This window comes from Lutra lutra, chromosome 5 (genome assembly GCF_902655055.1).
Source record: "Lutra lutra chromosome 5, mLutLut1.2, whole genome shotgun sequence".
Classification (NCBI taxonomy): domain Eukaryota; kingdom Metazoa; phylum Chordata; class Mammalia; order Carnivora; family Mustelidae; genus Lutra; species Lutra lutra.
The window spans coordinates 109,837,361-109,853,962 of NC_062282.1; the positions used below are offsets into that span (position 1 = coordinate 109,837,361).

The 16,602-nt window shown below is 38.2% G+C and overlaps 1 protein-coding gene across 3 annotated transcripts in view; it reads left to right on the forward strand.

Annotated features, from left to right (window-relative positions):
- Window positions 1-16,602, forward strand: part of VCAN (versican) — a 112,152-nt gene that overhangs the window by 83,506 nt on the left and 12,044 nt on the right. For all 3 annotated transcript variants that reach the window (XM_047730414.1, XM_047730417.1, XM_047730416.1), the window contains 2 exons: window positions 278-436; window positions 1,695-1,777. In XM_047730414.1, coding sequence (XP_047586370.1) covers window positions 278-436; window positions 1,695-1,777 — 242 coding nt within the window. The remainder of the gene's footprint in view (window positions 1-277; window positions 437-1,694; window positions 1,778-16,602) is intronic.

A 16,602-nucleotide genomic window follows, 5' to 3' on the forward strand; every position in this document is an offset into this window, starting at 1 on the left:
CCTCTGCCAGTTTTCTTTCCTGCTGACCCTGGCTCTAAACAAGGAAACTGCAGTTAGATACTGCCTCTTCCGTCGAGAGACATACAGCCACCCACTTGGCAGGAGTCAGCAGAGCTGGCTTTATCATACTTTCTTTGTCATGACCAAATTTATTAACATGTAACTTCAGGGACATTGCACTGATACTGGCTTAGGTCTTCTTACCAACGCTCAGATCCGTGAGGCTAGATTGAATGACGTAGGTGAAGTTACTAAGCCCCTGCCTTGTTTCTTCCAGACACAGAGACGTGTGACTACGGCTGGCACAAATTCCAAGGGCAGTGCTACAAATACTTCGCCCACCGGCGCACATGGGATGCAGCTGAACGGGAGTGCCGTCTGCAGGGCGCACATCTCACAAGCATCCTGTCTCATGAAGAACAGATGTTTGTGAACCGTATGTACCAAATAGACACAGGGTTCCTGAAGCTTCGCTCTGTGTCCCCATCTTCTTCATTTTCTCTGTATCTAACCGAACAGATGTAGCTTCCTCCATTGCGGTTCAACTTATTAAATCCCTCTTCTGAACTACTTAAAACCGTCTCTCCTATGTGAGACCCCCACTTTGAGAAACACTCATCTCTAACAGAGGAAAGCATTTCCTGGCCTTCAGCAATAGTGGGTGAAACGGCATGCTGTTGGTGGAGTCCAATGACGTTGCTGCTTGATCATTTTCTGACTTAACGAAAATGGCCACTTCTTATGGTTCCATCTCACTCTTGTCACAGCTGCCTTCGTAGTTCTGTTTTGAAGATGTGCACATGTTGTCCAGAGTTAAAGAGAAAATCGCTTTCAGTTCTTTTTATCCCACTAATTAAAATTGAATTGTCAATAGCACCCTAATCCTACCCTCTGCGTAAAATTGGTTCTCATCCATGCTGCTAATGATTTTAGGCCATAGAAAGTGGGTTTCATATTAAGAACATGAACAAATGAAGAATGAAAGCTAATGAAGCTTACTACCAGCCCTGCTGAATAACTTATTAAACTATAGCAAAGAGGAGGGCAGCTAGCTTTTATGTAGCAGTTTTTTTGATATGAAGCATTGTTCAATGCTCTATTAAATATGTTCTCATAATGCCTGCTGGCTTTCAGAAGTTTGGTTGTTAGGTAGCAATCTGTACAGAGGTTCAATTAACTTTCTTGCATGGTTTTCTTGTCAGTGACTCGTCTCATGATGAAATTAATTATTTTTGAAGACAATTTTGTAGAACTGTCTGGTCTAGGTATTCACTGTTCAAAATGCTTTAAGAAGAAACATGTGGCTTTCAAAGTGAGGCTAGCATGGGAATGATCTGTCACATTTTATTGGGTCACTGAATTTTTGCCAATGGCATAGCTTAATTTAAAAAAAATGGAAAGTTTTTATCATGAGTAAGGAAGGAAAAATATTTAATTATAGTAAACTGCTAGGGAAATTATTTTCTTATGTCTGATATTTTAATGTTTCTCAATGTTTGTGAATTAGCTTTTTAGTTTAAAGCACATTGGGCAGAAGAACAAAAGATAGCTAGACTATGAGAGATTTTTATGAGCAACTAAATAAAAATCCAGCCAGAAAAGAGGATGCATGATTCACTCTGAAAATAATTTTGATACATTTCATCCATATATGGGAAAGGTAGTAAAAATATCTGTTGTTTCCCTTCTCTTAGGCGTGGGCCATGACTATCAGTGGATAGGCCTCAATGACAAGATGTTTGAACATGACTTCCGTTGGACTGATGGCAGCACACTGGTAAGTTGCTCATGAAAAATGATACCAATTCTGGGAACTTGGTAGCATGTGCTGATTGCATTTTACAGGGGGTGTATTTGATTGAGACCTATTAAGTGACTTGCTCAGGTTCACTCAGTAAGATAAATGAGTGTTAGAATAGAGTCACTGTGGCTCTCTTTGAAAGAGGAGTGTATCAGAGTCCATTGAACTGGAAAACCACATCAGCAGCAGAATTGCCTCAGGTTTGTCTTTCAGATGGTTATCTTTGCTTTTTATGGCTTAAAAAATAAGGGGGGGGGAGAATAAATGTAAGAGAAAAAGCCTTGGGAAAAAAAAAAATCTACCTTTCCCTCTTATATAACTGCACTGGAAATCTATGGAGCCTGGCTCATTTTTATCCAAACCAAGATGCTCATTTTTTTCATCTTAAAAAAGATTGCTGAATTATGATCTTGTGGATTTTCTTCCATTCAAACTCTGCTGACTAATTTTATATTTTAAGCTTTTTCTGCCTCTTAAAGAAAGGAGTAGAATGGTAACACTGGCCCCAAACTTGAATTGGCTGAAATAAGATTTTGGGGACAGCTGAACCTGTTTTGAGTCACTACTCTGAATACACATGAGTATAATTTTTTAAAAATAGTTCAAGTGTGTTTAGCCATATACTAGTGGTTCTAGGCACTGGCTATTCATTAGAATCACCTGGGAACATAATTTAACAACTGGTGCCTAGGCATCAACTCAAATTCATTAAAGCAAAACCCCACTTTGCTTTTTAAAAATTATCACTAGAAAAAAACAAAACAAAACAAAACCCTGGTGGCTGGCTGTATTTTCTACGTGTTCTCCAGGTGACTCTAAAATGCAGACAAGTTGGGATCCACTGGGCTGGACAATAAGTATAAATTCAATTCTAAATTAGATAAATAACAGGAAGAATTGAAAATAATGTTTAAGCTCTTTGTGTGAATTTATTTAGGTACCTAAGTTTCATTCATTACTTGCCACTCATGTGGATTTAATGAGTTTGGCAAAATGTAAAATTCATCCTTAGAACAGATGCAGAAGGAATTTCTGCTTTTGGATGTTCTCCTCTGTCTGCTGAAGAAAGCTTTTCTATGTTCTTATGGACGTACCGCTCAGTTCGTCTTTGTGTCGGTTGCTATACTCAGCACCTTGCATTCGTGTATTCCCCACAATAACCTCTAAGAGAAGTATGAAGTGTTTTATAGGTATAGAAAGGGAAGGTCAGTTAGGCTGAAATTTTTGCCCAGAGTCACAGTGCTATTAAGTGATGAAGCCAATCTCCAAAGCCATGCTTTATTTTGGCTGGCACCTCCTTGACTTGAAATGATATCCCTTATTACATTTTGCCTTTAGCAACCCTGAAATAAAATCTGGCCTCCCCTCTCTGTGTCATCACGCCTTATCTTTAATCTGGACTGTTGTCACTCAGGTCCAAACGTAGTCATTTGGCAAGATGCAGAAAAAACAGGGAAGGTAGATTGTCCATGAAATACATTCCCACTAAGATATGTGAACCACATTCTCTGGATCAATACTCCTTGTTTTATAATTGTCCTAACTGGACAATTGTTGCATCTGCTTATTTTTATTTTGCTAAAATGAATAATAATTTCAGGGGGGATAATTTTGGTTAGTTAGATTAATAGGCTGGTAGGCCATGAGTTCTTCTATATTAATTTTAACTGAATATGGACTATTTTGCTTTTATTAATTTAATTTATATGTGAACATAAAAACTAAAGGATTTTATTTTCCTGTATGTTAAAACTGTTTTTATAATTTTGTTGATGTATTTTTATATAGTATAGACATTTGTCGAGTTTTCTTTTGTGGAAAGAATATTTCGTTCCTACGGTATTATTTGGGTCTGAAGACCCTCTGTTGATCTTCCTCCCACACACTTTCCCTTATACATAGCCCACTGAAAAGTGCAGGTCCTGTGAGGTCCCAACCATATTAGAGAAACTAGAAAGCCAAGGACTCAGGTAGGGCTCTTGTTGGTACTTACTTGTGCCTTGCAGACCTTGACCACAACTTATCTCACGGTGTCCATGTGTGTTCTTGCCCTGAGCCTGGAATAGCTGCATTTGGCCGGGTATAATGTATGTAAAGTCCATCATCTGCTACATACCGCCCTGATTAGATGAAGTCCCCAACTTCCAATCTGTTGTTGATTATATAGAATTGATTTGTTTTCATTCATGGCATTTTTTTGTATGTTTCTAGATGTTTATTCTGGTCATTAGCAGTTCAGCTTTTCAAAGAAGTGGTTCTCTTGCTCGCTTTTTCTTTCTTATGGTGTCTGGGACAAGGCCGTATACTACCTATGAGCTTGGCTAATGACACTGAAATCGGCTTGTAGCTGGTAGCTGTGTCGGGTTCTCTAAAGCATCTCAGGGAACCTTTCTCCTGCCATGTGCCATTCAGGGAGGCTTCACTCATCAAATGTCACTCTGCCACTGTGCAAGCCAACTCAACGATTTTTTTTTTCTGTGTTCATTAATTTTTAACGGACTATGAAAAATACTGTAAAAAAATAACTTCATTGCCATGTCCATGGTCCAGACTGGTCCTCAACTTAGTAAATAAGTGAGCATTACACTTTGCAAAAAACAAATCTTGATCTTCCCAGGAAATTTTCCAGAGGAAGATAACATCCCTCGTGTTCTGGTGAACCTTACCCTAAATTAGTTTACATTTTTACATTAAAACCCAAAGGTTATGAAGAGAGCATCAAGTGAAGTCCTCAGTTTGAAGAAGGCAGCAGATGAATAAACAAGGAAAGTGTATCAAAGAAATGACACAAGCAAATCCAGAAAGCACTCTAACAGACCCTTGGTCCCTTCTTAATTCCCTCTTTGTGTCAAATAAAAGTGTGCTAAGGAGTGTCCCTAACTTTGAACATTTTGGAACAGAAAAGACCATCTGCCCCGCAGCCTGTCTCCCTCCCATTTGACTGATCTCTGGCCCACTCTGCTTTTGTAGCCACTCTCTCCCTTCCTTTCTGAGACAGCCTTAGGTGTCTCTTAAACTCGTTTGTAGTTCTTTCTGCAGCCACCATCCCCTTAACAGGTTCCATATGTTTGTAGGCTTTGAATAAAATAGGTCTTCTTTGTTTCGCTGTTTACTCCAAGTGTCTTGCCTTTGAAAAATCCCTAATAGTAAACTCTACGTCTTCAAGGCAAAGCTGTATCTGCTTACACTTGGAAATGGTGTTACCTTGACTGTGTGCAATTTTAAGGACCTTGTTTATGTTTTAAAGTGATTTCTCCCCTCTCCCCTTTGCCCCCATTTTTTGTTTGAAAGATTTAGTAGAGCTTATTCTCCTTGGGAGGTAGAGTAGTATTAAAATCAAAAGAACCTTTGATAGTTACCATATATCATCTTTTATTATTCGGTCCTACAATTCAGTAAAAACAAACTAATTTCTATTAGGTTTTTCAGTCTCAGTAATTTCTTTTCTTGAAATAATAAAACTGTGCTTCCAATAAACTTGTAGTATAATTATATCATATTTACATGATTATGCTTTGTAGCTAGACTAAATCAATTTATATGCTTATACTAAATTAATAATGTTATTTGGCCGAGTTATCTAAATTGCCCTTGTTCTTCAGATTCTGATTGACCCATTCCACATTATTGGCCCATATAATATGGTGTTGATAACATGCCATATTCCTGCTTTTGTTGTATCATTGAAGTCCTTTTTTATTATTATTTGGGGTGTTTACCCAATAAATTTCACAAAAGTGTACTCAATGCAGAGACTGGGTCTAGCCTTACCCTTGTGATTTCCATTAAGGTTATTTTCTCCTAACACATTTCAGTTTTTATTTTGTTACTTGGTTTTCGAATAACTAGTCACATTTCAAGTTGTCCCTTGGTTTTCTACTAATGAGTTATTCTTTAACTTGACTATTGATCTCTTAACAGTGAAATGCCCCAAGTGCTTTATTAGAAACTGACAAATAACTTCAATAATGAATTACTTTACTTGTCACCCAAGTAATATCTTCAAAGACACTAAGTTAAATCATCCAAGTTAAATACACATGAAAGCTGGCAAACTTAAACAAACATTTCTTATCTAGCTTCTATACTTTTAGCTGACTTTTAAGTTCTTTCTTTAACCTAATTGTTAAATGAATGACTAGTCTGAAGTGTTTCCCCCAGATCTGGTTTCCAGTGCCTATGACCTGCCTCTCCCCATGCTATGAACTCTTGTTACTCTCTTTTTGAAATTTTGTATTCCTTCCTCTTACCTTCAATATAAAATTCTGATTATTAGTGTGCTATACCAAGCCCAACAATTCCACCTGCCTTCCTAAGCTATATCATCTCAAAATATTCACAGTTCCTGGAATGAGCCATGACACCTAACTCCTGAAGTTCTATGCATAGCCTTGCCCTAGTGCTTAGAATGTTCTTATCTCTTGTCCTAATTTTATTTAATTAATGTTCAAATGCCATGTTTAGCTGACTCCCCTTCATCTCGGAAGACTACCCATTTGGGTGTGACTAAGAGCTCCTCCACTGTGTTCCAGAAGCCCCTTGTGTCCCTTTCCCATCTTACCACCATCCCCTGTGGGGCTGACTTCCTGCCACCGAGCTTTCTAAATCAGGGAGTAACTTTCATCTCTATTTTTTCGGCACCTGGCAGAATTGTTGACAAAAATAGATACTTAATAATTTTTTAATGATAATTAATATTTATACGTTGTTTAACCAACTTACTATTACATGTTGAGTCATTAAATGGCCAGTTAAGTCTTTTAGCAGACTCTCTTTGTGACAATTCTTGTTCATCTAAGTTAAATATTTTATTTAATGTTGTGCCAATATGAAAAACTTAAAACATAGTAGGTGAGATTTCAAAAATGGTGAAAAGAAAAAAAAAGTTCTCCCCAAACAGATATATACAGCTGGGTATAATGCATCTTACAAAAGTTATTAACCCAAAGGAAAACAGATGTGCCTACTGGAAATGATGACAGTCTTGTCCATGGTTGTCCCAAGAATACATTTACAGTAAGCTCTGGGAAGAAAAAAATGGGAAGCAAACTTTTCAGCCTCTGCCACCCCTGCGGGTTTGAGTTATATCAGGACAGATTTTCCATGAAGCTTTAGGAAACCAACAATTACTCAAAACTTAGAAGAGGATTTTTTTTTCAAGATAGGTACACATTCTGTCATTGCACTTTCTAAAGAAAAATGACTTAAACAACAAAAAACAAACAAACAAAAAACCCTTGTTATCCAAAAACAAGCAAAAGAAAATCTTACTCCTGAATGTTATCAGATCATTTTATTATAGATTGGTTGACCAAGAATGAATTGGTTGCCTGAGGCTGGACAGGGCTTCATTTATTCACCTTCTCTCTGAGTCGATTCTTTCAAACACAGAGAGAGGCAGACGTCAGGAACACCATGGAGTCATTTATCCTGCCCTGTCTGTGTGTTTCCTAGCAAAAGCATTTCCACAACTTTCTTTTCAACTATAGACTATGGTGTGTCTGTGGATAGCACAGTTAGGGACTGGACACTATTAGGTGCCTTCATGACACTACTTTGTATAACAGATCTCTGCAGCCAATGGCCATTAACCTGTGGCCCTCAGGTGACAACTGTTACTGTCTTGCTCCCTCCTCTCTCTGACTGTCAGGAAGAAATTCTGACAGGAGAATCTGGTCCCTTCTCTCTTCTTTTTAGTGAGTTTCTGCAGCACCATCAAAGCTTACCCCTCACCACTGGGGACTGGATGCTTCAGTGAATCAGAAGCGGTCAGTTCAAAGAAAAACGTCACCTTAGATAGTGTTGGCCAGAGGTTGAGGATTGAATGGAACTGACAATCCAGTTCCCTTTTAAAAATATTGAAGAACTTCTGGAAAATTTGATTTGTTTGGTGAAAAAAAAAAAAATCCCTGACTTTATTCTTAGGCATTAAAAAAAAAAAAATTGGGGGCGCCTGGGTGGCTCAGTGGGTTAAGCCGCTGCCTTCGGCTCGGGTCATGATCTCAGGGTCCTGGGATCGAGCCCCGCATCGGGCTCTCTGCTCAGCAGGGAGCCTGCTTCCTCCTCTCTCTCTGCCTGCCTCTCTGCCTGCTTGTGATCTGTCAAGTAAATAAATAAAATCTTAAAAAAAAAAAAAAAATTCTATGCCCCTTTCACATTTCCTTCTGCCATCTCTATTCTGTCGGCACTCTGCCTCACCGTAAGAAGCTGCTTGCTGGTTTGTCAGCTTCCCAGGTAGTAGTCCAGGCCTCCTTCACTTTCCAGCGTACTGCTGGAGGAAATAAAAATTTCATCTCCTCTGCACTTGTCTCACTCCATCCAGCAAGTTCTCAAACAAGTTCCTAATTCATAGAACCATAAAAATCTTATTTTCTAGCTTTAACCAACTCATCTTACCTCCTGATAGTTATGAGACAGATTACAAAAGGCTAACTGGTAGGCTTTTGCCCTTAAAAATATCCCACTTGAAAGCTATTTCTGGAAAATAAGTGAATTTTGCTTTTTTTTTTTTTTTGGATAAGCATGGTTCAGCACTGGCAAGCTGCACACCTGGAATTTGGGACAATGGGTTACCCTCCTGGTTAGAGTTGATGCATGAGAAGAGCCAGATTTGTGGATTGACTTCAAATACAGACATCCCTTTTTTCATAAATAAACATGTCAGTCTGTCACACAAAGTATTGTGAGAAAACCCAGCTTTGAAAAAAGGTAGAAACCATAAAGAAATAGCCCTAAACTCAGGAAGAGACACTTAAAAGGGGCAGAGAAAAGGAGTAACAAGTCGCAGGCCATAAACCATTATTTTTCTTCTGCAGGACTGTATCATTATTCCCCTTTTATAAACACAAAGGTTCCTATCCTCCTCCCTTTCCCAGATGTCTTGGATATTGAAAAGAGAATCAAGAGTATGAACTAATTCCCACTGTTTTCCAAGCTTGTTTGTAGGTTTCTGCTCGTTTGAAAAGATGGCCCATAATTTGGCAGAAAACAATGAAAAACAAAAGCCCCAAACCAAAAACTTAAGTTTTACTTTTTCTACCTGAAAATGTTAGAAGACTTTCGAAAAATTATTTGCAGATGTATGTGTGTCCGCTGTGGTGTGGTTTGAGCTCCGAGTCCAATGCCACTTCTCTGTGAACAAGTCACACTGCATATCAACATTAATTTAATTATGTTAAACCTCACAGGCTTCTTTTATATTAACCTAAAAGCCAAGGAAAACATATGCTGTTTCCTCATCCTTTAACACATTACTCATGAGTGAAAGAATTCTCAGTTTCTGTTCTGCAAAAGACCACTGAGCTCTTAATAAAAACTCGTACTTGTGTTGCAGTTCAGCTTGATTGGAAACCAAGAACTGGTTCTTGTGATTCTGCGTGTGAAATAAAACAAGTCACAGAGTGGTTCCGGAACACAAAACCCTCATCTCTGCCTTGCCTTTCCTTGAGTGCAGATAGCTAATGATAGGTCAGGTAGCTGGAAGAACACTTACCCATCACTGGAAAATCATTTCATCATTGACAAGATTACCCTTCAGAAAATTATCAATGCAGTAGTTCCTTCTCATGGAGGCTTTTCCAGCAGTGCTCTGTGAACCTCTAAAATCCCGTACAGAAATTTACATTTAATTGCTAATTGTTTTAGCGCAATTCACGGAAAAGGCAAACAAAAATGTAGAATGGGTTTTGGCAGTTTCCCACTGCATGCGGATGGGATCCTTAGCACTTCCTGACTGAAGACCTCTGCAAACAAGCTTGGGGTGAAGGAACCCACCAGCACCATTTGAGATTGGGGTTAAATGCAAAGGGCTCCTTGGGGCTCTGTCTGCCCCCCCACCCCTGACCCAAGTGCTCTCACAGTGGGAGGAACTCACATCCTTTAGAAAATGCTGTTGATAATTACAGCTTTGCAGTCCAGTGAGCTCACGCTATTACACAAGATTATTGTCTCTCCTGCACAGACACTTGCCAGCTAGCAAAATAATGGGCATATTGGCACTTTAACAACTATCAGGAGACCCCAAGTTAGTTTTTCTTCCCTTCAGCATATTTAAGTTTGTAGGCTCCAACTCCAGCCTGCCAGCCCAGGGCAATGACACCAAAACAAATGTCTCTTTCTCCATTAAAAACAAAGCTGCTCTTTTCCTTTTGGTGTGAAAGACAACAGGAAAACCGTAACCTCCCTTAAAACATAAATAAAGCAGGCCCCGGCCAGAGTAACCTTAAGCAAGTATCAGGATCAGAAGAGGTGTATCTCTCCTGGAAGGCAGGTCATTTGCCCCCAGGAGTTAAATAAAACAAAGTGAAATATACCCTCCACAGACTGGAAACAAACGCCTATTGTGTACCACAGCCATCTAGGGGGGGGACAAAGGCATTTTAAAGTTACCAAATGTTTTGATTTCTGTAATGAGTAGTCCTCCTAACTTCCTTGCAGATAACCGTTTGACCTCTGTTCTGAAAGGCTGGGGGTAACCCAGAGTGATTATTCTGAGTTCTGTATTTTGTGAAAAGGTGGTTTCTTATCAGCGTATGTTTCAAATGGAGAAGCAGTCCTCTTGGGAAAGCGTTTTCTATTTGTGGAGTTTGCTTTTATACTTGGTGGTTATCTGTTTCCCCTTGGTATCGCCTGTGTTTGGGTGTTACTTGGAGCTGTGAGAGCACAGCCATGGCACCCTCAGTCCCAGGTGATGACAGGGCTTTGCACAGAGAAATCAGCTCTGAGTGCAGGTGCCACTTTTTGTGGCTAGTCTGGGTAAGTTTTTGCCAAAAAACAAACAACATGTGAATCACACTGCAGACATCAATTTGCGTGCACAGATAGGTATTTGTCTATGATCCGCCCTGTCGTAAGGATTTGGGGTGGAGAGTATATATTCGGCATTGCTTCCGATGCAGTTTCACCACTGTTGTAAACATAAATAATCTGATAATTTTAAAAGGCAAAATGGAGAAAAATCAACTATTGTAGATGAACTTTCCAATCAGATAGAAAATTCAGATTATAGTTGCCATGACCTATAACAAAAGAGAATGCAATCTCATGGGTAAAACCTGTTTAGCTGAGGTCCATCTTCTAGCAAAATATTCTCTTTATGCTTTCCCTCACAAAACTGAGAGGACATACCACAGATAGCCCTTTAATCTTGCCACATGAAGGAAATAATCATGATGGAGGGGGATATTTTAAATTCTGTTAAGTAGCTTGGTTGGTAATTCATAATATAATAATGGATAGAGATCACCACCTAGTGGCCATATTGTATTTTGTGTTTCAAACCACATACCCAGAACTCCACTTAGATCTAGTAAGAATAGCATTCCCCGTGAATTAAGTTCCTGTAGTTTTGAGTGTAAAAATTCTAGTGTGGTCTGCATTATACTGTGAACTTAAAGTTAAATGTGAAATTAGATGATTTTTCAAATGCACTGTGAGGCTAACACACGGAGCCACATGCTTAGTAAGTTCCCAACAACTGAGGCAAATATTGGATCCAGTCTTTCCCATATCTTCACTTTATACACAGTAAGAGAACACAGTGGAAAGTTTTCCTTGGCCAGTTTCACTGGTATGTGAACCTAGAGGACTTTTTTGGTTTTCTTATGAAACTTTTTACAGTGAATTAAATTAGCAGTGTTTGGGGGAGGGAGAGTAAGTAGAAAGCAGTGACTAGACCCTTCATGGAAAGATTCTAAATTATAGCTGGAAGACTTAGGAAGTTTTCCCAACAAGTACAATAATATATTATGTCACAGGACAGCTTCACTGGACAAATGTCAAGAATGGTTTTTATCAATGGAATGTGTATGATTTATTAAGTGTACTTGGCAAAATCCATAATAGTTCTAAAACATAGAGGCTTTAATTGGCCATTTAAGATAATCTAAATTATAGTGAATTTTAAAGAATAAAAAGTGACTCTGTCTAAGCTGAAGAAGTATAGCTAAATATGTGGATAGGTAGATGATAAATAAATAGATGATAGGTTGATAAATAGATAGATAGACAAATAGAGTGGGTCCTTGGTGGCTACAGATTCAAGATTTGCAGTTTCAGTTATAACAAGAGACCCTAAAGATCTACAATATGAAATAATTTGTACTTCTTTCTCAGGTTCAAATTTGAACCATACTCAGTTGTTTACTAGTGTGTAAGAATTCTTCAATTACCTCTCATGTGTTTCTAGTAGATAGCTTAATTTTAGCACCTCAAGAGGTCTATTGCTATTTATTCCTCTATCAATTTAAACATGTTGGATCTTCTGTATTGTATTTATGGTGGAACCTATCTGCCACACAGTTCTGTGGAAATAGGAGGCATTTCTAATTATCCTAGATAATTCTTCTCTAGTGCCAACAAGTACTGTATTTGTAGGGGTGTGTGTATCTTTGTGTGTCTGTATTTCTGTGTTTGTGACTGATAGTGGTAAATCTCACATTTTTTTTCACAAAAAGATGAACTTCAACTTTATTTAGTATCTGTGAAAATTCTGCTTTCTTTTTAGTAAAGAGGAAGAGAAATCAAAAAATTCTAAAGAGTATCTAACTTTTTAGGAGAAATACATAGTGCCACTCATTATTCTTTATAGTTATTTGTCCAAGTTAAGAAATCATAAAACTCAGTGAAAAGAATTTGAAATGGGTCAAATATGGAGAAGAGTTAATTATCAACGAAGTTTTGATAGGACCAGTTGCTTTGAACACTTCTTTGTTTTAAGATGCTGATAGAAAGGACTTAAAATTAAAATTAAAAATAAAGAGTTCAATGTTTCTGGGATTCTTTCTCCACTAGAGGTTGAAAATGACCTTGTACCTTCAAAGTTTTGGTTTTTGAATTGACACTCTCTTGGAAAGATGTGTTTTTAAAAAACTTGTTTTTTCCAAACATACTATTGGGGAAGTTGCCTGGAGGGATAAGGCTAAGTCAGTCTGTGTTTCGAGAACCTCCCTTGCTCCGGTCTTTCCTTTTCACCACCTAGCTGTTAGCATTTTTCCTCCTAAATGGATTTGCTTATATACATATCAAGTAAAGGACCAGCTGGGTTGTGACTGTCCTAGCAGTAACTGATTAATACTGGATATCTTGTTTCTTTTCTTTAACTGAGAGCCATGCTCAAAGCTGAACCCAAGAAACTCCTTTTCTAAAAGCAAAGCAAAGGAACTAGTTTATTTCTAAATCTTGTATATTTCTGAAATAATGTTTTTTTAACCTCAGAAAAAAAGGCAGTTATCCATCTCCACATAAGGAAAAGGTCAATTTAGTCTCATTACATTTTTATCATCAATTTGTTTTGTTCATGCCTGTGATACCAGTTATCTGCTGAGATTTTAGGGCCATTGATCATGGCCCCGTGGTGTGTATTTTAAAGATAAAAAGTGTGTCCGGTATCTCTGAGTGATAGTTGGGACTCCTAGACACTATATAACCAGAGATTCACCTTGAAAGGATGTCAACCCTATCTAACTTGAGTAGATTGCTAATAACTTTCCAAAGCAGAGACCCCACCTCTACCCTCAAACACACACACACACACACACACACACACACACACACTTTATCCTTTTCAGTGTGTTTATGGAATCAAGTTGGAGACTTGCAAAGCTCTGGGAAGAGAAAATATCTCTTCAGCCATACTGCTTGAGAAGAATGAGTCAGGTCCCTTGTAGGTCTGTGAAATTGAGGTCACTTGTTGAGAGTGAAGAGTTTTGGCAGACAGAGAATTCTTGTGTGCTCCAGAGGACCTGCAGGTTAATTCTTTGGTTTTATGTTAAGGTGAGACAGAAACAAATTTTTTACAATAAAATACAGATTATTTGGAACAACGTAAGCTAAACATCTATAAAGTTTGATAGATTTTGGTGAATAACTTCAGTCTCTTCTGAGTTTTTCTTTTTGATATCAGGACTGATTCAAAATGAGTTCTCTGGTTTGTGGAGACAGTTTTCATGTGAGAGAACCATGCTTTGCTGTTGGATTGTGGCCAGGATTTTTTTAATCATTTTATGCTTTTGGCAGTTGACTTGTTTGAACCCATTTGGGGGAAAAAGAAAGAGAAAGCAATAACTGAAAAGTTATTAAATCCAATTTAATTGAAATAGTTGTCTTTTTTGGCACTTGTTTTCTACAGATACAGAGAAGAGTCATTTTACTGGAACTCTTTGTCATACAATAGACAACATGAAGCAATTTCATACTGATACAAAATAATATACAAGTTTGTTATAGATGAGGTAGAAAATTTTCTACCTTGAGGAGGCTTCTTCTGTGTCAGCTACTTGAGTTTTATGTCGTGATTTTCTTTGCTGTAGAAGAGAATGAAAATGCAAAGTAATTTAGGGTTCTCTTTTCAGATATAGTCTTCATCTAATTCTGCTTTCTTGGCGAGGCAATGAGAGTTTGGGGTTTGGGTTGGAGCACATGAGTCTCTGAGACACAGACATTCAGAGGTCTGATCAGCGTTTATTTTTGTTGATGGTGTTAAAATGAATTCTCTGCAAACCATGCTGGCTTTTTTGGAATAATTCTTAGTTTGCCCATCCAGCCCTAGAATAGGGTTGATTTAGGGGAGATCACCCAGGATGTCTGCTTAGAATTCCAAATGAAGAGAAAAAATATCAAGATGGGAGTTGGGGTATTTTTCTCTGCTCATTCCAGGAATCTACGTTTCCATATGTGTAAGACACTGCCTATATGAGAGAGGCTCTATTACATTCTTATAACTCAGAATTGATTTCCTGAGCAGAGATCTCTATCTAACATTTAACTTTAGTGAAAAAAATACATTATTAAACCTGAAGTCAACGATTTATTTTTTATACTCTTTCCCCTGCAAGTGATATTAAAAATAAAGCTATAAAGAATTCCGGGAGAAACAAAGAAAGTTATTCAGAAAAGTGAAGTTTCCTTTGCTAAGTTAGTTAGGCAATAACATGGAGCAAAATCAAAGCATCCTAGCCAAAATAAATCTGCACAATGGAGCTATCAGATATGAGGTAATAGTGTGACATGCCTGTGGGTATCAGACATTCTTGTAAAAACCACAGACCCAAAGTTTGGTCCTGCACCATTAAGCCACAGTTCTGCCCAAGCAATGACACAGAACACAGGTTTTAAATCACTGTTGCAAGCCGAATGTAATTCCTACCAAAAACAATTAAATCTTTTACCAGAGGCCTGTGTCTGGGCAGCGTAAGCCCTGAGAATCACTTCAATGGCATGGAATCTGAATCTCATTTCAGTGTGGAAATGAGACGATCATTGTTCAGATCAGGAGGAAATGTCAGCTGCAAAATCCATGGCAGTCAAGTAACTGGTAACTTGAAGTGATATTTGTTGAGGTTAGATCAGAAAAAGTTTAGCTAGGAATTTTACAAGTTCTTTCTGATTGCTGTATAGATCATTTTACAATGTTCATTTTTACCGATTCAAAAAATAATTTATGCTCACTCTAGGGAAGTGAAAAATGTATAAGAATATATGGAATAAAATATTATCTCTGTCTCATATAACTCAGATATAAACTTAGTCACATTTTGCTGCATTTCCTTTTGGTCTTTCACAGACACGCACATGGGCGCATGCGTGCACATACACATATACACACACAGCTATATCTGAGAGTACGTGTAAAATTTGGATCGTTGTGTATTTTTAGTGTTTTGCTTTTTAATTTTAATGTAACACATCTTTTAATATTTTCTGTCTCCTTATATATTTTTCACAGACAAATAATTTAATGGTTATATAACATATTATTTGTCTGACCATAATTTATTGAATACATATTCACTCCATAGATTTTTACCCATTTACTGCTAGTATAAATAATATTTTGGATAAACTATTGTTCACACCTCTGATTACTTTTTAGGATAGAATTTTAGAAGTGGAATTAGGGGGTCTAAGGGTTGGAACTTTTTGAGGCTCTTGATATGTATTACCAACGGTTTTCCTGAATGGTACTGCCTGTCTTGCCCAGCATTTGGTAGCCGCAAGCAACATCTTCAATTAGAAGTTAATATGAGGGGCACCTGGGTGGCTCAGTGGGTTAAAGCCTCTGCCTTCAACTCGGGTCATGATCTCAGAGTCCTGGGATCGAGCCCCACATCGGGGTCTCTGCTCAGCATGGAGCCTGCTTCCTCCTCTCTCTCTGCCTGCTTCTCTGCCTACTTGTGACCTCCGTCTGTCAAATAAATAAATAAAATATTAAAAAAAAAAAAAGAAGTTAATATGAAGGGGCGCCTGGGTGGCTCAGTGGGTTAAAATCTCTGCCTTCGGCTCGGGTCATGATCCCCGGGTCCTGGGATCCAGCCCCGCATTGGGCTCTCTGCTCAGCGGGGAGCCTGCTTCCTCCTCTCTCTCTGCCTGCCTCTCTGCCTACTTGTGATCTCTGTCTGTCAAATAAATAAATTAAAAAAAAAAGAAGTTGATATGAATAAGGAAGAAGGCAACACATGCTGTTGTTCATTATTACTAAATATCAATTATTTATTAAACAGTACCAGTGTGTGCAGGCATAATTCCCAGCACTAAGGATACAGTAGTAAACAGAAGAGCCAAAAAAGACAAATTCATGTCTTTTTTTTTTTTAAGATTTTTATGTATTTATTTGACAGACAGAGATCACAAGTAGGCAGAGAGAGAGGCAGAGAGAGAGAGAGAGGAGGAAGCAGGCTCCCTGGCGGGCTCGATCCCAGGACCCTGAGATCATGACCTGAGCCTAAGGCAGAGGCTTTAACCCACTGAGCCACCCAGGCACCCCCCAAATTCATGTCTTAAATGAGTTTACATTCTACTAAGGA